We start from the raw sequence: 24766 nt of genomic DNA, 5'->3' as shown, positions 1-24766 counted from the left end.
TATGTCCCATATTTTTAAAATTGTTTATCTTTGGTTACAAAACTTTTGTGCATCCTCTCCATAGTCCTCACTTACAAATAATATAAAATCTCATATTATCAATCTAATATATATGTATACATTATTATCATTCTTAGTCATTTATTTGACTATAACTATTATTACTTCATTTCATACAAAAATATTCTAAATTTAAATAAATTCAAATTAATTTTTATTATAGCATTTCATTACATCACCCTATATCCATCCAATAGTAGTACAGTCTTTTGTCTCTTGCCATTTGTGGTATTTGTATTCTAATTGCTTTTTTAGTAAGTCTTATATGGACATCTCTTGGCAACTTGTATTTCACCGCATATCTTGTAAAGGCTCAAAACCCCTCATCTGTTCCTTCCATCATCTTCCCTTTGGTTATCATCAATGCTACTGCCAGCATTTCTATCATAGCTTTTGCCAAATTTTCTCCCTTTTCTTCTTCTATACTCTGGAATTCTAGTCTGTTGATCTCCCATTCCAATATTCCACTCTTGTCTTTTCCAGCCACGCTCAATCTGCTGTCAATATCTCCAATTTTCTTATCTCTTTATTCTCTTTTTAATGTTCTCTGTTCTTTCTTGTATTTTTTGAATTTCTTGCATAATCATCTGCAATGTCTCTTCCTTTTCTTTTTCCTGCTGCAACATCATCTGTACTGATCTTTTCCTTCAAATAGTAAACACTGCCATTATATAGAATCCAAGGCTCTTTTCCAAAACAAAGTTAACTGCAATCTTTCAACTCCAAGCTTTTCACTCCAGTCCAACTATTGATAGTACCCAGAGGAGCACCTGTATAAACAATCCGTGCTCATCCCACCATCATTTTCAATAAACAAGTTCAGAGTCCTTGAAATGTCTTACTTTGTACAAGATTATCTAATGAATAACACACTAAGTTTGACACAGGCTTAATCTCACCACTTAACCTCTTCTGTCTTCAATTTTAACTTTACTTTTAATCTTTTGGGGTGTTCTCTCATCTAATAATAAAAATTATCTCACTAATTTGACACACTTTCTCTCCAGCTTGCTTTCCGTTTCTGGAGCTGTCTCAACCTTCAGCAGCTTTAATGGATGTTTCTCTATCGCCAGAAAAAAGGGCTTCTCCTGGATCTACCAGGGACTTTGGGATGTCCCTAGGATCAGCAGGATGTGCCCTTCTCTATCCCCCTCTCTATGGGATGGTTTAGGTCCAAAAGGACCATCCAGCAACAGAAATATCGACGGCGATCTTGGAGCTTCAAGATCGCACGTCATAACGTTGCGATGTGAGTCCCGCCTCCCCGCTGTCCTAACTGCTTGTTAAGATCAATACAAGAAAGTATCTTTTCTTGAAAGTCCCAGTTTTTCCTGAAATTATGAATTGAGGAATTGACCTTGGTAGGTACCCAAGACCCTGGAACGTTTCATCAGACAAACAGAGGTTAACAGTGTTGTCAGTTAACAATCTTTGAAGTATTATTGATTGGAAACTTATTTTTATAAAGTACCTTGAAACTTTCATAGTCGAGGTTTATACGTGTTTTATTAAATCAAAGCTAGAAAAGTATCCGGGTGTTTTATGCATCGTAGTACAATACAGTCTAGTAGTTTCATCAGGTTAATGATGAATCACATCAAAGTAAACTACATATGCTGGTACATGTATTTGGAAAAAATAATATGTGATCTTGAAGGTATTCTCCATTTATAAGTATTTCTTTCTCGATATGATGGCAGACAGGGAGATGATATCTTCAGTTAGTTTGTACATGGAGTCATGTCTGCTGGATCTGTTTTGAACAAGGATTCAATCCAGCTGTATTCTGTATAAAATAAGTTACACATTAATATAGTCAAGTTCCTTATTTAGTAAACACACAATCTAGCTCTAGGAAAGCTCTGATTACGTGGTTGCTTCTTCAATATCTGATTGGGGGAGAAGGGGGGAGCCATCCCGTATTTATGAAATCAATCTAGAAATTGTATGATTACTGTAACAGCTATATTAATTTCCCATACCTTTTCCCCTCCAATGCAGGAAAACTTTATTCTTACTATATTTGTGCAATAGGAAGCAAGCACACCAACGTTTGGAAATGATGTTCTTGTAACATCACAACTACTGTGGAAGGGGTGGGAAGCTCCTCACATCCACAGATTAAGTGGTCAAAATTCAGACAAATATATTTTACATACTCAGCAGCTTCAAAGATGTTTAGGCATAAATCTCGTGTAATCTCTGAGGGATATGGGCATGGATCGATGGAGGGATAGATGGATGGAGGGATAGATTAAATTTAATTTTCAACCTCCTTTTAGGCATTCCATTCTTGGAAACTCTGGATGTTTCCAGTAATTTTATGTTTCCCTAATGCCAACCAAATTAATGTAGACAAAAGTTATGTCTTCTGTTCCCATAATAATGAAAAAAGAACATGTTCATACCTTCAAAACAGTCAGGAACTGAAAGTTGACCATCTATGCATTGGGTTGGTGTTTTATAACTGCACTTCTCTGTCTTACTTTTACAGAAATACCAGATGGTTTCAGCATGTTGTATATGCTTAAGTTTTTTCACCTTTATTTTCTGCCCATTGTATAACACTGTCGCTTTTCCCACTGGTATGTTACATGGTGCTACCGGAAGAGGAAGAAGAAACATAAAAGTGCATAGTTTAAAAAAATCATTGGTCAACAATCATAGAAGCACCATGGGATATGAAATGCCTGAGTACTTTATTTAACTGGTGATTTTCTAAATTAAGTAAATGTTGTCAAAGGCAGGCTATTCAACTTTATTGTGTATTTACACAGCAATCTCTATTTAAAAATCTTCTTTATATATCTTCTGTATCACCCTTTTTTAAAAATATTGTATGTGTTCCAAAGCAACTAGTCATATATGATAAGTATACCTTTACATGTTATACCTGAAAGATTCATACTTTAAAATGACAGGCAAATGGAGTGGGAGCAGTTGCTATACTTAAAGAAGATGGGAACACATTTCTCACAGCTACCTTGGCTACATTTGAAGACTGTTTAGAAGTTCCAGCTTATGCAGAAGATGGCAACCTAGGTGCTAATAGGTAAGGTCATCACACCCAAATTAAACCAATACTGTAGACACTGCTGTTCAAAGGTTGATTTTGGTTATTATTACAGTATTTTAAGCTCTAACTGGTTTTAGCTCTGAGGTATTTCCAAGATCAGCACCTCCAGGTAAAACTAGCCCATCTGGTACAGTTTCTTGGGTGAGAATGGTAGTGGGTCCCACTCCAGGGAAGTGAGACAGATGGAGGCACCCAGAGTTGGCAATATCTCAACTGGGGTTCTCATCCTATGGACTAGCATTCTTCTCGAGATAGCCAGTGATAACTTAGGCATCATTTTGAAAGAGTGTAAAAATGGAGTGATTTTCCACAGCCTTTGAAAGCCAACATTGCCTCAATTTGATGAGTGCTGTTTGATTATTATGATGTTCTCTGTAAATGACTTGAATTTTTTTTTGTATTGTGCTTTCATTCCTTCTGGCATTCATTCATTCAATTTCTATAGCTGCCCATCTCAACTAAGTGACACTGGGCAGCTTACAATGCTAAAATTATAAAACAAAATAATTTGAAAAGCATTAAAACAGTAAAAAAAACACCATCCATAAAGTAAATTATTACAGCTCTGGTGATTAATCAGCTAATAGTAAGGCCAAATAAGAGGGCCCTTTGCATGTCCCCCACCCTAGGTCCAGTTACTGTATATATTTAAAACTGAAAAGCCCACTGGGTTGGGGTCATTCTGATCTCTGAGGGGAAAATATTCCCCAAGGCAGGGGCTACAGCAGAAAAAGCCCAGTTTCTAGTCCCTGCCGGTCAGTGCTCATCTGCTGATGGGGTCTACAAGCTACCAGAATCTGATGGTAAATAAATAGTAAATAACCAAACATTTTTTATATTATCAGAAAGAAACTTCTTAACTTTTAAAGCTTCCTATAGCCTTAAATCTACTATTGCATATTCTGCACTCAATTAAAAAAAAGGAACAAGTTTGACTTTTTCTATGTGACATCCTTTAAGTAGCCCTAGTCTTCTGAAGGCTGAGCATGCCCAGTTCTTTCATTCTCTCTCTATCCAATTTAATTTTCTAGTCCTTTGATGTGACTCCTTTACTTCTTTGAACTTGTTCTGTATCCATCCTAAATGTGATGCTCAGAAACAGTGCTTAAGTCTGACCACAGTAGAATGAAGCCAAATCAAATGACTAAAGTATCTAAAAATTACTTGCAATAAATGCATTTAAAAATTGATTTTCTAGCCTTATCATTCTGCTAACTCATATTCAATATACAGTCAACGCTGCTCCAAAATCTATTAAAATAAAAATGATTACCAAGTCAGATACTCCTGTATTTATTTCTATGCGTTTGATTTTCCTTCCTAAGTGAAGTTTTTTACTTATCTCTGCTATATTCAATTATGTAACTTTCACCTGAGTTTTTCTACTTATCAAGATCATGTGAAATTTATTTCTGTTTTCTAAGGTATTCACTATACTTCCCATTTTGTGTCATTTGTAGATTTAGTAAACATCCTGTGTTCCTCTTCATTTGTGAATTCTGATATGATGGATTCCTAAATAAACTAGCTTAACCATTATGAACATTCATTACATTGTTAAGATACTTTTAAAAAAAAAACAAAAGCTATTTTGAACAAATACAATACATGCTATTTTACCTTTGCAAGTTGGTTTATTTGACCAAGTTCCTGTTTTCTCACACCTTGATTCTGAAGCTTCATCCATAGTGTAAGGTGCATAACAACCATAATGCACAGTATTTTGATAATGAAAAATACCACGAAGACCAAAGTTTATGAATCCATGTTCTATTGGTTCTGGAGGCGGACATTCTACAGCTGTTAAGGGGAGAAAAGAGAAAACAGGAAATCCAGGACTCACATTTTGGGCTAATCTATATTTCCTGCTTGTCCCAATGTGAGGAACATGTACTGTTTTGGACAGCAAGAACAGAGGATGTCATCCTCGGCACACTCCTATCTTGCTGAGAGCAAAACTTCAACCAAATTTTCTTATAGGGTATTCAAAGTGTTCTGCTGATGGCCCAAGCAAGGAGAAAGAAGCAGGGAGTCCAGACAGGACAGCTGTCCATCACTTTGACCAGAGCGGAGGAGAGAGTTGAAATTTTGAGAAGCAGTTTCTTCATGAGATTTATGTCTAGCTGCTTTATGTACTGGAGGCAAATACTGTAGCTGAAGATTACCTGTAGAACAGTCCTCTATGTCCTAATTCCAAAGTTGATTGAGCCCTAATCAAAGAATTCCTACTAGGTGATGGTTGGGAGACCATTCAGAGGCAATTTACCTAATCTTACTTTAAGCCAGCTTTCTCTGGTGTGGCTCTCTCAAGATATGTTGCCAATACAACCCCAAAATTCCCAGCTACCAATACTATATTATAGGACTTACATTTGCATTCAGGTAATGCAGTCCAGCTTCCATCAGCCTGGCAGGTAGCTGTTTCACTTCCAAACAGTGCCAAAGGTAACAGACAGCTAAATCGGATTGTCTCTTGGAAAAAAAAGTCCTCTCCAGACTCAATTCTATGATACGAGAGAGCTCCAAATTCAGAAACTGGAGGTGGATGGCAAATCACAGCTAGAAAAACAAAGTAAATCTGTTTAACACAATGCCCCTCCCTAATATGCTATAAATCACACTTAAACTTTTGCCCTATGGAATTCCTATAATTGCATCTTAAGAGTGTTTATTAAATTGATAAGATGTTGGCAGCCGATTTCTGCAAGTAGTTTGTTTGCTAACATCACCAAACGGGGGATTAAACTTAAATGTGCGGTCAGTGGAATTGTGATCTGTTATTAAGAAAATACTGAACAACATACAATGTAGTTTTTAAAGAGTTTCTAGAGTAAAGACTATGTAAACCAAATCTCTGAGCTGAGGTTTCCTCAAACTATTACAATTCCCTATTCCAAGTTGTATTTTGGTGTTATTTATTTTACATAATGAAATCCATCGAATGGTTCTCATTGATTATATGAATAAGATTTACATATGTAGCTATTCAGGAATAAACCTGGAAGAGAACTGAAAAATGCACAAAGCAGATTTGAATATTGTGCTAAGCTAAGGTTACCACACTTGGGCTACAAAATAATTGAATGACCATTACAGGTAGTCCTCAACTTAAAACCAGTTGTTTAGTGACCATTTGAAATCACAACAGCACTGAAAAAAGTGACATGACTTATTTCACTCCATGATCACGTTATCAAAATTTGGATGCTTGGCAACTGGATGTATTTCATGTTGCACTGACTTGGATCATGTTGTTATCATTTGGAACTTTCCCAGCTATCTTCCAACAAGTGGGCCTGTGGGCCGCGAGTTTGACACCGCTGACGTAAACAATTGTGGCAAGAAAGGTGGTAAAATTGAGCAAAATTCTTTTTTCAACTGTCTTGCTTAGCAATGGGAATGTTGGCCTCAATTGTGTTTCTAAGTCAAGGACTACCCATGCCCTATGGTTTAGATGGCAGCCAAAGCTTGTCACTTTTTGTTACCACCTCATGGTCATTTTAAATTTTGCAAGCCAAGTATTATAGCCCTAGTCGAACCTTAAATGTACTTTTCTGTTTGTGGCTTCTTTTCAACTCTTTTCAATATTGTAGCTCTTCCTCAGGAATGTTTCTGATTGAGATCATTTTAAAAGAAATTTCCTATTTCCATTGTCTTTCCATCTAAAGGTGTGCTCATTGAAAAAAGTTAAATACCGTATATACTTGAGTATAGGCCGACCCGAATATAAGCCGAGGCACCTAATTTTACCACAAAAAACTGGAAAAGTTATTGACTCGAGTATAAGCCTAGGGTGGGAAATGCAGCAGCTACCGGTAAATTTTAAAAATAAAAATAGATACCAATAATGTTTTTGAATATTTATTTCAAAGAAAAACAGTAAACTAGCGGTGTATTCAATGAAATACTTCACTCACCTCATGATGCTAATGTCCCGCTGTGATGATGATGTCCCGTGCAGCCGCGGGAGCGATGTCCCGCCTCCTATGACACACGGCACAGTGATTCCTATCATTGGATCACTGTACCAGAGGAGGTGGGACATCGCTATGTGGCTGCTTGCCATAACAAGGAGGAGGTGGGACATCGTTGCAGAGCGGCAGGAGGGGGAGGAAGGGGAATCGTAAGACAGCCCTGCATTACATTAGAACGTGAGGAGGGGGGATGGTGCGGTGCGCGCTGCGCGGCAAACTGACACAGAGGGAAGGGAAACTCACAGGGGCACTGGGCCATTCACGAGTATCACCCAGCGGCATGGCCCCGCCCCTTTTTCTCCTCCATTTCGGGCAAATTTTTCACTGACTCGAGTATAAGCCGAGGCGGCTTTTTTCAGCCCAAAAAGTGGGCTGAAAAACTAGGCTTATACTTGAGTATATACAGTACCTGGATAAATTCACACTTCCAATTAGCAAGACAGTCGGTGCATTTCCTTCGGGATTGGGCGGCATATAAATTTTATAAATAAATAAACAAACAAATAAATAAACAAATAAATTTCGTTGTATGTATATATTAATATCTTGCCATACTTACGTTGGCATTCAGGCAGGCTTGCATTCCAGCTCCCATCTGCCTGGCATTGGCTGCTTGTTGGTCCTTCAAGAACAAACCTGGGTATAAAATACTCTCATGAGAGCGGTTCTGAAAATGGTTACATCATGCTTCTTAAACATCTTCTAATAACAATGCAGGGGCTCAGGCAATAACAGTACAGGTAGTCCTCGACTTACAACATTTACTTAGTGAATCATGACCTTTTCAGCATCCCCATGGTTACATGATCAAAATTCAGGGGCTTGGCAACTGGTTTATATTTATGACAACTGCACTATCCCAGGGTCATGGGATCACCATTTGCAACCTTCCAAGTCAGCTTCCAACAAGGAAGGTCCATGTGGGAAGCCAGAACCACATGATTCACTTAATAACTGCAGTGATTCATTTATCAATGGTGGCAAAAAGGGTCCTAAAATGAGGCGCAACTCATTTAATTATTGCCTTGCTTAGCCATGGACATTTTGGACTCGATTGTGATTGTAAGTCAAGGACTACCTGTAATGACTGGGAGCATTTATTGCATTCCACTTTAGCATATTTTGTTTGGTTTGGCTTCCTGTCTTATATAAATTCAGCCACCATGGTTTCCAAACCACGACTTGTGACTTATACTGATAAGTCAACCCAGCCACTTGGATTTATTCTGCAAAGTGAATGTAAAAGAAATCATGCCTTAACACACTATATGAACCTTTGCTAAATTGTTGGGGTTCTCTTTTAAACATCTGGAACAAATATCTTTAACTGAGTCCATGAGGAGATTTCTACGTTGTGGAAACCACAATCGAAGTCAAATGACTCAAACACCCCATTCACGAAAGGTCAAATGTAGCTCTCAAATAATGCAAACTGCTGCAAAGTCCATCTAACTCCACCCACATAGTTATGGATGGGGACAGTTTGCTTCCCTACCTAGTTTTTCAAAAAAAATAAATACGAGGGGAATATATTTAGACAAAAAAAGCAGGGGGGAGCCTTCTTAACTATTGACAGACTGCAGCAACTGAGTGACACCTGCTTCTTATCTGTCTGATCAATAGGGAAGAGGTAAGTGTTGTCCTATGTAAGGCTTCATGAGATCCTAGGGCAGGGGTCAGCAACCTTAAACACTCAAAGAGCCATTTGGACCCATTTCCCACATAAAAGAAAACACAGAGAGCCACAAAACCCTTCCCATCCCTGACTATTTCCTGAGTGTCCACAGTACCAGCATATGTAGTTGAATTAAATGTTCTGTTTTCTTCAGAAACTTTTCTTTTGTTGGATTTATCCTACCGGGGGTCAAAAAGCTCAATAAATTATGTGCCGGCGGGTATCACACATTGGCGGTTGTGACACATAGTTTGAGCAATGGGGAGCTGCAGCAGAGGGATGAAAGACCCACATGCAGCTCCAGAGCCACGGGTTGCTGACCCCTGTCCTAGGGACTTTCTGGAGAAGGTAGGCAAGACTCCATGAAGGGAAAATCTAGTGAACGTAGTTGTCTGCTGCCAGACTCACCAAGGAGGAACTTTGGGTGAGTTAAATAGTTTTGCAGGATCAGGACCAAAGCCTGGTTTTGGTTTTATTTTACTTCTTTGCACATTTTAATACTGTTTGCAACATATCACAACTGACCTTAGAAACTGTTTTGCCAACAGTCATAAAATCTACCGATTGAGATTTCTAATTGGCCCTTACGGTATTTGTTTTCCTGAAAAAATAATATCATATTCCCGGGAAAACCTATAAGGACCGAATATGTTTTCCCCCAAAATAATTGTGCAAAATAATTGCATTTTACAAAAGCAAGCACATTAAAAATAACACAAACTAAGACAAAAAGAAATGATAAAGAGTAAAAGGAAAATAGGAACAAAGTGTGGAAATGTATATAAAGAAAAAGAAAGAAAAATGCAAACATATGCAAAGAATGACTTTTGACTTCTTTCAAGCATATATTTTGTTCTTAGTTGCAAAGTCGTGTCTGACCCATTGTGACCCCATGGACAACGTCCCTCCAAGCCTTCCTGTCCTCTACCATCCTCTGGAGTCCATTTAAGCTCACGCCAACTGCTTCAGTGATTCCATCCAGCCATCTCATTCTTTGTCGTCCCCTTCTTCTTTTGCCCTCAATCTTTCCCAGCATTAGGCTCTTCTCCAATGAGTTGTTCCTGAACACTTACTATCAACTCTTAGTTTAAGACTAGAAATAAAATGTCCCATTAACACCCCCTCCTCCAAATGTTTTTAAAGCAAGATATTCATCCTCATTTAAAAATCAACACAGGGAATAAGAATAGAGAACATTATTCATGTACTTAATATAGATAAAATGAACTACATGTTACAAATTTAATTTCTGAGAGATAAAGGTTTATTCCAATTGGTTGGTATACAAACTTACCCAGTATTACAGGAAAACCTTATGACACTCAGGTAGTTGAGGTCAGTGACGTGTATTTCTCCATTGTTCAAGGGTCCAGGATAGGGACATTTCTTGGCTGTTTTAATATATATATATATATAAATATATATACATGTGTTTATTAAATTGGGGAAGAGAGAAATAGATACACTGTAAACAAGAAGCAATCACCAAGTTAAGTCAATTCATTCTAGTAGATGGGTAGATAGATTATGAACAATAGATCATTTTCTATTTGATGAACTAAGACAATAAACCCATAAGCATAATAGCACGGTTTACCACTTACACTCAAGAACAATGATGTTCCAGTCACAACAGGCCAGAAAGGATGAGATCTGTGGAGATTAAGTAATTAAGACTTCTCCCCCCTCCCCCCCCCACTCAGGCTAGATACTTCTGGAGAAAGTTGGTGCTGGGAAGCAGATGCCATAAGTTAAAGGTTCCCCTCACACATATATGCTAGTCGTTCCTGACTCTAGGGGGTGGTGCTCATCTCCGTTTCAAAGCTGAAGCACCAGCGCTGTCCTAAGATATCTCCGTAGTCATGTGGCCAGCATAACTAAATGCCAAAGGGGCACGGAATGCTGTTACCTTCCCACAAAAGGTGGTTCCTATTTTTCTACTTGCATTTTTTTACATGCTTTCGAACTGCTAGGTTGGCAGAAGCTGGGACAAGTAACAGGAGCTCACTCTGTTACACGGTGCTAGGGATTCAAACCGCCGAACTGCCGACCTTTCTGATCGACAAGCTCAGCGTCTTAGCCACTGAGCCACCGCATCCCTAGCAGATGCCATAGGAATAATTTAAATGTTTAGTACAAACATTTCTTCGAACATGTTTGCCCCTAAGAAAAAGGTCTAACATCATGTGAGCTTCAAGAAGCCACACCATTCAGAATAGCTTGCCTTCAATTTTATTTTTATTTTTTGCCTAATGTATTCTCTATCTTTGCTCTTTTAAACATGATTGGAGAATCTTTTTAATAACTAGGTGACAAAAAAACCCAATAATTACAGCTTTTCTCACCAGAGCAAGAAAAGCTTTTATTGATGTTTCCATCTATTGTGCATTATCCAAAGCAATTTTGGGGGAAATATTTTTTCCAAAGAAGGGTAATAGATAGTCAGTGATCTGGACCAGTGTGGAGGCTATTGCAAATAAAGCCTATGGGTAGGCTTCGACTTAGAAGCCAAAGCAATTGTGGATTAATTAACCCATGGTGATGATTGTCCTATTAATGTGACTGTTTGATCTGAGGATGTGCACAGATCCTCAGAAGACCTCCTACCATTTTCAGAGCCTTCTCTTCTTGCTTGACATAAGTTCCAGGGCTAACTTGGGTAAATAAAGGAGGGGCAAACTCTAATCCTCCAACTAGGAAGAGTGAATCAATCATTTTAGGCTGTGCATTTCACGCCTTGTGAAAATGCAATAAAAGCATTTAATTAGCCTTTTTTTCCTTCGTGATAATTTTTATCTTCCAAAAGGAGAGAGATATTTGTAAGATTTTCCTCCGTGGATGCCAGAATAAAATAGTTTCCTCTAGATAATGACCTTGGTCTAACAACATACTCAACCAAATCAGGGAATAACTCAATCAGATCTCCATCATGGTGGCTTTGACAGCATTCAATCCAGGGGTTCAATTCAGCAGGTTCTGACAGGTTCTGGAGAACCGGTAGCGGAAATTTTGAGTAGTTTGGAGAACTGGCAAATACCACCTCTGGCTGGCCCCAGAGTGGGGAGGGAATGGAGATTTTGCAGTATCCTTCTCCTGCCACTCCCACCAAGCCACCCCCACAGAACCGGCAGTAAAAAAAAATGAATTTCACCACTGGTTCAATCCCATTAAATAAGTTTTTTTTTTTAAATAGCCATTTTGAAAATATGGAATGTACATCACTGGCAGCTAAAATCACAAGACTACTTCTGATTTACTTTGGCCATATTATGCATGTGGGTTCATTGGGAAAAGAAACAATGCTAGGAATGTTTAGTGGACAAAGAAGAAGGGGCAAGCAAAGAACCCGCTGGCTTGATAACATCAGATTTGATGCCAAGATGAACATACAATAATCGAAAGAAGCTGTGCCTGACAGGGTAGCATGGAGAGCACTTGCTTATAAAGTCACAAAAAGTCCAACAGAACTAAATGATTAAAACCAAAACAACAGCCAACTTCTCCAAGAAGTTACTAGCATCACTGCGTCCTTGTACCAGGATACTATTGGTAAAACTCTACTACATCACTCAGACTTTCAGTACTGACTAGGTGTATTTGGGGAGCTCAAACAGAGGCATGTTTGGAATTGCCAGGTCTTACTCAAGAGTACTGAAATTGGCACGCACGCATCCCATTCTTGCTCTTCTGATTGTTTTGTTGCAGGAGCAGATAAACCAATATGTTAACTAGGTTTCATTTTCTCAACAACAGAGCAGATGGAATAGAATAGATTTATCCCTAATCTGTTTATCTCAATCTTTTTTGATGTTCCCACAAGGGACTCACCTGCTTCCTTGACCTAACCAAACATACTGTTTCCCAAAGGTGCTTTTTCAGGAGGCAGCTAGACTTTCTTGTTTTTTCTTTTGAACACATTTCACTTCTCATCCAAGAAGCTTCTTCAGCTTTGACAGGGTAGTGGGGAATGGAAGGATCTATATTCCTTGCAGACAGCTGGAAATTTGCATTCTGGACTCGATGCGTCATGAGCTGGCCACACCCATGCCTATTTTAGAGAAAGAGGGGAAGTCTCAATATGTCACGTGATGACGTGCATTTGACATCCCAGTTTTAGAGAGTAGTTGAAGTACTTAAAAGGATGGAAATTAACAGCTGTCTGCAAGGAATATAAATCCTTGCAGACAGCTGCACTATCCTGTCAGAGCTGAAGAAGCTTCTTGGATGAGAAGCGAAACATCTTCAAAAGAAAAAACAAGAAAGTCCAGTTGCTTCCTTGAAAAAGCACCATTGGGACAACCATGACCTGGATGACTGAGAATCTCTATAGACTTCAAACATGTTGTGAGAACTATGTAACTTGAGCTGGATGACTCAGAATCAGTGGTGGGTTCCTACCAGTTCAGCCAGGTTAGGCCGAGCCGGTAGTGGTATGGTGGCCTGGGTCACTGGAACAGGCAGCTATCAAGGCCTGCCATGCCCCCAAACCAGTTGCCTCATTGCCGCTGTCGCCGCCACTATCTTGTTTTTTAGTTCTGTACATGTACAGAATAATTTTAATTGAACTGTGCATGTGCACACAGCTTGATCTAGCATGCACGAGCAAACCGGCAGTAAAGCCAGGCAGAACCCACCCCTGCTCAGAATCAACACTTGTTGACCTGGTGCTGTGCTTCACACCACAAAGATCTTTCAATGAAATCTGATGGAACTGGTTGTGAGGCTATTATATTGACTAAAACATCACCCGTTGAATGTCACTAAGCCTGGCACAGTGGTTAGAGTGTAGTACTGCAGGCTATTTCTGCTGTCTGCCGGTTCCCTGAAATTTGGCAGATCAAATCTCACCAGGCTCAAGGTTGACTCAGCCTCCCATCCTTCCGAGGTGGGTAAAACGTGGACCCAGATTGTTTGAAGGGGGGGGGGAGATGCTGACTCTGTAAACCGCTTAGAGAAGGTTGTAAAGCACTTGGAAACGGTATATAAGTCTTAAGTGTTGCAGCCAAATTCTGCATTCCACTGCCAGGAGTTCGATCCTGATCAGCTCAAGGTTAACTCAGCCTTGCATCTTTCCGAGGTCTGTAAAATGAGGACTCAGATTGTTGGGAGCAATATTCTGACTCTGTAAATTTCTTAGAGAGGAATTTACACAGTGCTGTAAAGCACTGTGAAGCGGTATATTGCTATTGTCCACATGTTTGTGTGTACCTTCAAGTCATCATTGATTCCTGGTGACTACCTGGACTAGTTGCCTGTAATTTTCTTGCAAGATTTTGGAAATAGTTTACCACTGTTTTCTTCCTAGGGCTCAGAGAAAGTGACTGACCCAAAGTCACCCATCTGGCTTTGTGTCTAAGACAGGACTAAAGCTCCCATTTCTGGTCTGGTGCTTTTAACTACTACACCAGACTAGCTCTTTTAGGATTGATCTGTGGCAAAAGTCCCCTTAAAACTTTGGTACATAGAAAGGTTTTTACATCAAGAATATGACCTCATTCTCACAATTTTGATGGGGAAAAAAACTCTTGATTTTGCTGGGGAGAAGAGGCAGAAGGGCAGCCATGGAAATGTGGAAGATTCAAATATTCAAATACGTTTCAAAAGTTAGAGACATTTCATAGAAAAAAGAACAAATAGAAAAAACTGGTTTTTATTCAAAAAAGCAAAAATATTGATTTGTGTGGGAAAAAGCAAAAAAAAAAAGAACTACAGAAAGGACATACTTACGTGTACATCTGAATATAACGGTAGGCCATTTACCAGTTGAATGACATCTGTATCTCCTTAAGCTAGACTGGGGAATATAACCTGGGATACATTGATAGATAATGTCTTCTCCAGGACTGTATGCTTCTTTATTTACGTTGATGGTAGCCAGAGGTACTTCAGGAGGCCGAGGGCAAACTATAAGACATCAAGCATGAACACGTCATGTATGAAAAGATATATTGGTACATGAACAGTAGTCTTATATGGTCCTGGAGCCATAATATTTTTATTTATTTATTTGTTTGTTTGTTTGTTTATTTAAATTTATTTGCCACCCATCTCATTTCAATGTTAATATTAATGAGTATATTGTCTGTTTTCACAGATGAGACCAAAGGATACATGAATGCAACATAAATTCTTTATTTTTAAAAAATATTAAACTTTAGTATAGGGTAAAATACAAATAGAGACAAAAGAAAAAGAAAGAAAAGCACCAAGATAAAGAAGAGGAAGAAAAAGCAGTGATTTCTGATTTTTTTTTTAAGCTGCAGTAGAACACAGGAAAACTTACAGCTACAATCTTACATTTCTTGTTAATTCAAGCCATTTTTATAACAACAAAGTCAATCTAAACATCAAAGCCCAACAAGATAAATTATTTAGACAACAATAGTATGTCAGAGTTTCAGAGAGATGCAGTCAGGGGAGGCAGAGACTTACCACTGTCATCATGAAAAGAAAAAAATGTAAAAGGAAAAAGGCAAGAGCTGAGGTCAGGCTGAGCTAGTTGCTGCCAGAGTCACTGTGGATAACTCTGGATAACGTTGCTTAACTGTTTAAAAAAGCCTCTAAAAAAGGAGGAGAACGACGGGCCTCATCTAGTCTGACTTTAAGCGTTTTATGATCACTCGAGCAGAGTTAAGCAAGGGTTAAAAGCTGAAAAATTCCTGACGTAGGTGAGGCACGTCGTTCTCCTGCCTCCTCCTGTAGAGGGCGCTTTTTAGAGGCTTTTTTAAACAGTTAAGCAGAATCATCCACAGTGACTCTGGCAGCAACTAGCTCAGCCTGACCTCAGCTCTTGCTTTTTTCCTTTAACATTTTGTTTTCTTTTCATGATGACAGGCAAGAACAGAGTTGAAATCCTCTCTGAAACAGCTGGAAAAGGTATGTATGGATCGGAGGGAGGGGGAGGAATTCAAACTTCATCCTCAAGTGTAGATCCCTCCCCAAGTGTAGTTTGATTGCAGGCAGAGCCACGTTGCCTTTTCAAACAAACACACACACATACACACACACCTGGATAAAACTATATAAGCCCAGCTTCACTGATTACAAGTTTGAAAAGGCAACGTGGCTCCGCCTGCAATCAAAGTTTCAGATCAGAAGGCAGCAGGGGAATTGGGGGGGGGGGGGATATGGCAGAGGAAGTGCTTTCAAGCGATTGGAAAATATATCCAATCCAACTTCTGTGTTTGTGTTTGTTTGAGAGAGAGTGAGTGAGAGAGGGAAGGGGGTAGGAGAGATAGTCCAATCCAACTTCTTTGTGTGCGTGTGTCTGTTTGAGAGAGGGGGGAGGGAGGGAGGGAGGAAGGAGGGGGAGGGAGAAGAAAAAGAATGAAGGAAACTTTTTCGCAAAGGAGAAAAACAAATGCTGTCGCTTTAAATCGGAACTGAGCATGCCTGGCTGTGGAATTCTGGGAGTTGAAGTCCACAAGTCTAAAAAATTTTGAAACCCACCACTGTGTCAGTGCCTCACCAGCCATAAACCTCACCGCACGTCACTGCAGAGTTTGGAAGAGTGGGATCAAGGTCCATCATTCTTTATTTGCTTTTTTTTTAAGAATAAGATATAAATAATGAAACACAAAAGGAAAGAAAGATAAGATAGAACAAACAGAAATAGCTAACTAGGAATAAAAAGTCCAGTGGAAAACTTTCTAGTGACATATTCTCTCTTTCTCTTCCATTTGAGTCCTCAAGCACTATATGCAATTTAGATATTTATACTGAATAATTAATATTATGGATTCTTGCTCATTTGTGTAGAAGCCACGATGGGGCAGTGATTAAAGTGCAGTATTGCAGGCTACTTCTGCTGCTTGCTGGCTGCCTGCAATTTGGCAGTTCAAATCTCACCAGACTCAAGGTTGACTCAGCCTTCCATTCTTCTGAGGTGGGTAAAATGAGGACCCAGATCATTGTGGGCAATATCCTGACTCTGTAAACCACTCAGAAAGGGCTGTAAAGCAGTATATAATTTAAGTGCTATTACTATTAAGCACCTTCATCTGTTAATTTTAATTGGTCTCAGAACTTTTTTCTAGAAGCCATATCACAAATGTCTAAATTTGCCTTTTGTGTAATATGTCAAGTATTCACTAATTTGCCTGTTTCGCACCACTGGCTCTTAGCCTTCAATTGTAGTTATTAAGTAACGTTTCCACCCTGCAGGATTCATCTAGATTAAGTTTAATTGCTGGGATATAATCTATATAGTAGATATAACAGTGGCATAAAAATGAAGGAATTCTTTTCAGATCTTATGAAAACGTTCTCTCTCTCTGTCTCTCTCTGTTTCTCTCTGTCTCTGTCTCTCTATCTCTCTCTGTCTGTCTCTGTCTGTCTGTCTGTCTGTCTGTCTGTCTCTCTCTCTCTCTCTCTCTCTCTTCTAATATTGACCTACCTAGATGGAAATTTGTATTGCAAACATTGATTCAGAAGATATTAACGATTAATATGCAATTAAAACCAGAGCTTTTCCTATCAATCAGTAGGACTGATTGATAACATTTGGAAAAGAATCCCAGATATTTTTTTTAATATGGTAACTAACAAGCTTATCATAGGCTCAAAAATGAAAAAAACATTCAGCATTATCCACAATGAAGGAATGATTGGTGAGAATGATGAAACTTGGAGAAATGGCTAGACTGACTTCCTTGATTAGAGAAAAGACATCTAAATGTATTGCCAATTGGAAACCGATTATAGACTTTTGCTTGAAATATTAAAAAAATGAACTTTTGATTTACAATAATAGTATAGTAGAAAAAAAGAGAGCCTTTTTGTGACTGCAGAATAAGAGATAACTGGATTTGACCGGAAGCTCTTCAGCTGAATGGGGCGGGGGGGGGGAGCTCTCAAGAGCCTCACAAGAACCCTGTCTGACAAACCTATTCCAAGATCCTTTTTGGATCAGAAGCCCCCTGGAGGGGAGGCGAAGAAGGTGCAGCATCTCATCAGACCCAGAAGGAGGCAACAGGTCCCTCGCAGATTGGAGATTTGCCATTTGCCCTGTGAATTGGAGTAGGGGTGGCAGCATGGCTGCACAGAAGCCAGCTTCCAGCCAAAACACTGAACAGGAGCGTACAGGAGACAAGATGAAAGACCAGTAAGAAGGTTCATTTAACCCACAGTCATAAATCAAAACTTGGAAAAGGCAAAGGATCTTGAGAGTACAAATAATATTAATAGACAGATCTGGATTTTGGCAAAAGGAAAGAAAGAAAGGGAAAATGAAGGGTTGAAACACCACCACCCCCCTCCCAAAAGCTATTTGTTTGAAATAAATTCGGACAGAAAGGGAGAAAGCAGAGAAGTGACAAACCCACTCAAATATAAACCCTATATTTGGTTTTGGATTTGAAATAGAAACCAAACATTCCGAGAGATTTCGTCTGAACTTCTTCTAACTAATATATCTTAAGCAACTCCAATTAGGGAGAAAAATCAAGAAAAAAGCACTACTTTTAATTAACCAACTGCCATAAATCAGAATTTGAAAAAGCAGGAGGCAAAGAGATCAAGATGGCCCCAGCTCCTCTTCCGTTTTAAACTGAATTAGCTAAATTTAAGGTGGACCAGAATCTCGAAATAAGATCTGCATAACTAACTGCAATTTTGGAACTGGACATTTAAGGAAGAACAAAAGACCAAAATGGTTCCTGTCGCTCTTCCCCAAAGCAGCTGAAGTAGATAAATTTAAGGTGGACCAGAACTCTGAAAGAAGAAGTGTATAACTGTCAGTGACGTGCGGTGAGGTTTATGGCTGGTGAGGCAGCAAATTTTTTAGACTTGTGGACTTCAACTCCCAGAATTCCACAGCCAGGCATGCTCAGTTCCAATTTAAAGTGACAGCATTTGTTTTTCTCCTTTGCTAAATAAGTTTCCTTCTTTCTTTTTCTTTTTCTTCTCCCTTCCCTTCCTTCCTCCCTCTCTCCCTCCCTCCCCCCTCTCTCAAACACAGACACAGACACACACACACACAAAGTTGCACCAGGATTCAGAAAATTTAGGTTTTCCTCCTCAGCCTATGTTAGCAATACCACTAGCAGTATTTTGGCTGGCAGGTGTAAATAGAAGTGGGAATTCATTCTACTGAAAACATTGTTTTTGCTTATGATTGGATAATTAAAATTTCAGAAGACCCAAAGGCATAGTATTAGAGTGTTACATAGTGCACAAAGTAAAGAATTGTCTCAATATGCTCCCTCCCCCCTCTCTCAAACACACACACACACTCACACACACAAAGTTGCACCAGGAGGATGAAGTTTGAATTCCTCCCCCTCCCTCCGACCTACACGTACCTTTTCCAGCTGTTTCAGAGAGGATTTCAACTCTGCTCTTGTCTGCCATCATGAAAAGAAAAAAAATGCAAAAGGAAAAAGGCAAGAGCTGAGGTCAGGCTCAGCTAGTTGCTGCCAGAGTCACCGTGGATGACTCTGCTTAACTGTTTAAAAAAGCCTCTAAAAAAGCACCCTCTACTGGAGGAGGCAGGAGAATGGCGTGCCTCATCTACATCAGGAATTTTTCAGCTTTTAACCCTTGCTTAACTCTGCTTGAGTGATCATAAAGCCCCAGACTAGATGAGGCACATCATTCTCCTGCCACCTCCTGTAAAGGGCACTTTTTAGAGGCTTTTTTAAACAGTTAAGCACTAAGCAGAGTCATCCACAGGGACTTTGGCAGCAACTAGCTCAGCCTGACCTCACTCTTGCCTTTTTCCTTTTACATTTTTTTTTCTTTTCATGATGATAGTGGTGAGGTTCTGCCTCCCCTGACTGCATGTCCCTCCTAATTGTAACTTTGGAACTGCATAAATCATTAAAATCAAGCCTAAATAAAATTCTGAACCCAGAGAAGCAGGGATTTAAAGAAGAGAAGAAAGAAGAATGGGGGAACGATAATGAAGGGTAGAAATGGTGGGAAATAAAAAGCAGATAAAAAACTCCATTGGGCTTGGCAGTGGTATAAGGAGAATGGTAAAAGGGGATGTGTCCCAACAAAAGGGAATAAAAAGCAGACAAAAGATGTTTAGAAGGTTGACAGTGGCATAAGGAAAATTGAGATAGGAGATTATGCCTCAACAAAGAGAAATATAAAAGATTTCTTTGATGGTGGAGTGGGGAAAATTCAAGAGGGTGGATGTGTCAAAACAAAGAAAAGGGAGAAGGCAGGAACAGAGAAGTGGGACAAAAGATTTACTAGGAAAAAATCAGACAACTAGAAATTGTTATATGGGAAAATATAAAGTTAAGATAAGGGGTTTATTCCTAAATATGACAATAAAATGGAGTTGCTAACTGATTGAATATGATAATGGAAAGATAATTAAATAAAGGTCAAAAGACATGGAATATGTATAAATACGACACTGATATGGGGAGATTGTAAAGCAGAGGTTTGTGGTTTACTTTTTTACATGATAATTAAACAGTTGCTAATTGGTTGAATATGACAATAGAAGGACAATTAAGCATGGGTTAAAATATATGAAACATGGATATCTATAGAACCTTTAAGATGATGGATAAAGTGAGATGTGTATCATTTGTTATTCTATATAGTAGACTAGGGGAATTGTAATGAACATTGAACAGCAAGGATTGCTATTTACAGACAATTAAGCATAATCTAATCCAAGATATGGAAAAATGGAGAGAGAACATGAAATATACTTACAATGGGAAACTATGAGATTTAAAGATAGAATCACGTGTGAGGATGTATAATTATATAAATATAATGATGAGAATAGCTGGGAATTGTAATCAGGTCTACATCTCAGCCAAAAATAGGTGGAAGGGGGCATGGGGGTGGGTTAAAAGCACAATGACTATATATGTATACTTTTTTGTTCTCTTTTTTTAAAAAAAGGAGGAAGATATATGTCAAAATTAAATATGTATATTGAAAAGGAATTATCAATACCATCAACATAAAATGGAGCTCACTCAGAAGCTGAAATACACCAAATAAATGAGATGAAGAGTGTGAAGTAGAGGAGAGAGGTAAGGGAAGAAGAGAGGGATAGGAGAGAGGGCAGGGAAAGAGGAGGAGAGAAAGGAGGAGTGGAAAGGGGAGAGAGGAGAAGGAGACAGGAAGGGGAACTAGAGAAGAGAAGGATGAAACAGGGAAGAAAGGAGATATGATGGAGGAGGAGAGAGGGAGAAGAAAGTGATGGATAAGGTACAAATATGGTGTATGGAGAGCAAAAGAACCAATAATTGTTTTTGGGAGCTGATGGTAAGGTGAATTGATGTAAACATTTAATAATACAATATGATGTTGGCTATATAGTAGTATACATGTGATTATATGTTATGAAAATGGAAAAATAAAAAACTTAATCTAAAAAAAGAATAAGGGATAACTGTATAATTATATATTTTGCAAAGAAGAATGGAAGCTCCTTCTTTCTATTTCTTTTTATTATTGCACATTTTGATACACACACACACACACACACACACACACACACACATATATATAATCTCATTTTGCACTCTCTCTATATAGAGAGGGGGGGGAGCCATTTGAAAGTATTCAGAAGGCAAACATTGTGGTTAAGGTGAAATGCATAAGTGGAAAGATGTATAAAACACAATTGTGCAGGACAAGGATCTCTTCCCCCACCCTCCCATTGGAAGGAGAACCAGGAAAAAGCAGCAAAGCCAACCAAACATAATAATAAAAAAGCAAAATCAATATTAAACAAATGGAATGTATGCATACACACACACACACACACACACACACACACACACACACACACACACACACAGAGTGGGGGAAGAGATGATCCTGGTCCTGAACAATGATGTTTTATACGTGTTTTATACATCTTTCCACTTATGCATTTCACCTTAACCACAATGTTTGCCTTCTGAATACTTTCACACGACTCCCGCTTGCTGAGATCCTTCATTCCTGCTGCGCATGAAGCATGAGTTCACAAATTTAGATGAAACAACTTGGCTTGGTAATTAAATCCTACACTACAATTCACAAAGTCCCTAGCTGAAAATTCACTGTAAAATTGCAAGCAATTGCAGCCTTGCTTATTAATAACAGGAGAGCTATCAGCCAGAATATTTCTATCTTTGAGATATGTAATGGTAATATAATGTAGCATTAATCATAAGTATCCTTGCGGTATATTTTATGTTGTTATTTCTTCAGCTGACAACTTCCCTTTCTACTCTGGTAAGGGAGATGATATTTTTACTTTAAAAAAGCAAGTAAAACAGTTAATAAAAAAATTAAAACTTAGATTAAATTTAATCTGTAAATTTAACCATTACCTAAACTAGGTAATAACATCAGTGCTAGTCTGATTAGCATTGGTGATGTTACCTACTTTGGGTAATGAAAGTCTGCAAGAAAACAACAAAGCTGAGAAAGCACCAAGGACCCCCCACATTTCAAAACTGAGCTGTAAGTATTCTCCTTTATTTTATTTAACCTGTTAACCCATTTTGAAGATTTCGTTTAATGTTAAAACAGGTCCTAAACTAAGTCTTAGAGTTAAACTAGAGATGTGAAAGAAACACAAATACTTGCCTGTGTTCAAAATACTGTGCCTATATTTTGTATTGAAGAAAAAAAGACTCGTGAGATACAGAATGGGGATAAAAATTGTCTCACTCTGTTCCCCAGCAAAAAAATAGCTCCTGACTTACTAGGGAAGGAGACTATTTGGAGACATCCCCAGTGAGAAAAGGGAAAAGGAGACAGTTCTGTGCCACATTCCCTATCTGGGAAACAATATAAAAAGAAGGAGCTGCATTGATATGCCACTTAGTTTAGCTTTCAGACAGTTAATCAGATAATTTCTTGCAACATTTTAGTGTTGTTTAGTGAGATACCATCCCTGGGGGTGGATTTGTAGGAGCAATTTACAAAGATGAAAATCCCATTTCTCACGTTTTGGAAATATTCAGGAGGCAAGTTTCTACTGACTGCAACAGAATTTGTGAATAGGACTCTGGATATGGTCAACACTTTTGATTTCATAAAAGGCGCGTACTTACATGCAAATTAACAAGCATAGGTAAAGGTAAAGGTTCCACTTGCACATATGTGCTAGTCGTTCCTGACTCTAGGGGGTGGTGCTCATCTCCATTTCAAAGCTGAAGAGCCAGCACTGTCCAAACACGTCTGCATGCTCATGTGGCCAGCATGACTAAATGCCGAAGGGACATGGAGCGCAGTTATCTTCCCACCAATTGTGGTTCCTATTTTTCTACTTGCATTTTTATATGCTTTCGAACTGCCAGGTTGGCAGAAGCTGGGACAAGTAACGGGAGCTCACTCTGTTACACGGCGCTAGGGATTCGAACCACCGAACTGCCGACCTTTCTGATTAACAAGTTCAGTGTCTTAGTCACTGAGCCACCACGTCCCTTAACATGCATAGACACCATTTAAGAAAATAGGCGTGGGTGGGGGGAGATCTACAAAAATCTCATGCCACAATATACCGATCAGTTTCCAAGAAATATAATATTTCCATCTTGTTAAAGCAAAATGCAAAAACACTTACCTTTATTCGCAAGAGCAACATGGGTTATGCCAACCAAGCATAAGCTAAACAGAACTGGAAACATGACTGCAGATTTGGAAAACCTCGGAATGAATCCAAGTGCTGTACTCTGCTTGCTAAGATAAATACTAAGCAAAGCTAAATATTAACTCCCTGCATTTGTTTATATTGTTAGCAACCAAAGATGAAGGGGGGAAAGAGATCTTGATACTGCTGGTTAAATAAATTTCATAACAAGTTGTGCACAATCTTTTGCAATTGTTTCGAAGGTTGAGATATAATTACAGTCTAAAGGTCTAGTATGCAAATGTTTTGCAACCCACAACTTTCATTTCTCAATCTTGATCAATATGGTAGAAAGAGAGAGAGAAAGATGATCTTTGGGTGACAGGAATTCAAAGAAATGATGTCAGAGATCGACGTGGTCAGATGACTAACAAGATCCAGGAATTCAGAATTAAGAAAGTCTGTCTGCTCTCCAGAGGGATGCAGTGGCTCAGTGGCTAAGATGCTGAGCTTGTCGATCAGAAAGGTCGGCAATTCAGTGATTTGAATCCCTAGCACCACGTAACAGAGTGAGCTCCCATTACTTGTCCCAGCTTCTGCCAACCTAGCAGTTTGAAAGCACATAAAAATGCAAGTAGAAAAATAGGGACCACCTTTGGTGGGAAGATAACAGCGTTCGGTGCACCTTTGGCATTTAGTCATGCTGGCCACATGATCATGGAGACGTCTTCGGACAGCACTGGCTCTTTGGCTTTGAAATGGAGATGAGCACTGCCCCCTAGAGTCGGGAACGACTAGCACATATGTGTGAGGGAAACCTTTACATTTACCATTATCTGCTCTCCAGCCTTTCTAACCCTCTGACACGAACCACCAGACATAGACTTAGCCAAGTGAGCCAGTATTTTCCAAAGAAATTTCCATGGTCTTGTGGCAGGTGTGACTATATGCCAAGGCTCACGGAACACTGTTACTTCCCACCAAAGTGCTACCTGTTTATCTACTTGCATTTGCATGCTTTCAAACTGCTAGGTTGGCAGGAGCTGGGCAAGTAATGGGAGCTCACCCCATCATGTGGCACCCAGGTCTTGAATCCAGGTTGTCAGCTTCCCAGATGACCAGCTCAGTCTCTTTAACTGTTGAGCCATTGCCCAGCCCCCATCAAACTCTATTATTAAGTTATCTTAAATCGATCAAAATAAATGAGTAAATCTTGCAGTGTACTTGCCAATCATACCAAAAAAACAACAATACAAAACTGTCAATAATTGTCAGGATTTCAGTTTTTAAGTTAAATCCATACAGAAACTAAATTCTGACATTCCTTGTTCCAAGAAGTAATTGAAACCAAAGTAGATACCCAATGATAAGCCTGAATGCATAGAAAATTAAATATTTTCTATTAGTATAGTTAGAAAAGATTATGCACTAAAAAT

At 38.9% G+C, this 24766-nt stretch overlaps 1 protein-coding gene across 2 annotated transcripts; it reads right to left on the bottom strand.

The window, feature by feature from the left end:
* Window positions 1–657: 657 nt before the first annotated feature.
* APOH (apolipoprotein H) lies at window positions 658–23440 on the bottom strand. Of its 2 annotated transcripts, XM_032210999.1 has the most exons (8): window positions 23325–23440; window positions 14513–14689; window positions 10080–10176; window positions 7670–7746; window positions 5507–5695; window positions 4757–4936; window positions 2469–2660; window positions 658–1846 (listed from the first exon to the last, which is right to left on the bottom strand). In XM_032210999.1, exons 1-8 carry the CDS (start codon window positions 23386–23388, stop codon window positions 1782–1784), a joined length of 1041 nt encoding a protein of 346 aa, XP_032066890.1. In that variant the 5' UTR covers window positions 23389–23440; the 3' UTR covers window positions 658–1781. The 2 variants fall into 2 exon arrangements, with proteins under 2 accessions (XP_032066890.1, XP_032066891.1); XM_032211000.1 differs by lacking the exon at window positions 23325–23440 and having other exon boundaries at window positions 10080–10250; window positions 14513–14631.
* Window positions 23441–24766: the final 1326 nt, after the last annotated feature.

The sequence above is a fragment of the Thamnophis elegans genome, chromosome 2 (genome assembly GCF_009769535.1).
Source record: "Thamnophis elegans isolate rThaEle1 chromosome 2, rThaEle1.pri, whole genome shotgun sequence".
Taxonomy (NCBI): domain Eukaryota; kingdom Metazoa; phylum Chordata; class Lepidosauria; order Squamata; family Colubridae; genus Thamnophis; species Thamnophis elegans.
Note: the sequence above shows the minus strand (reverse complement) of the source record. Positions and strands in the feature narration are given on the sequence as shown.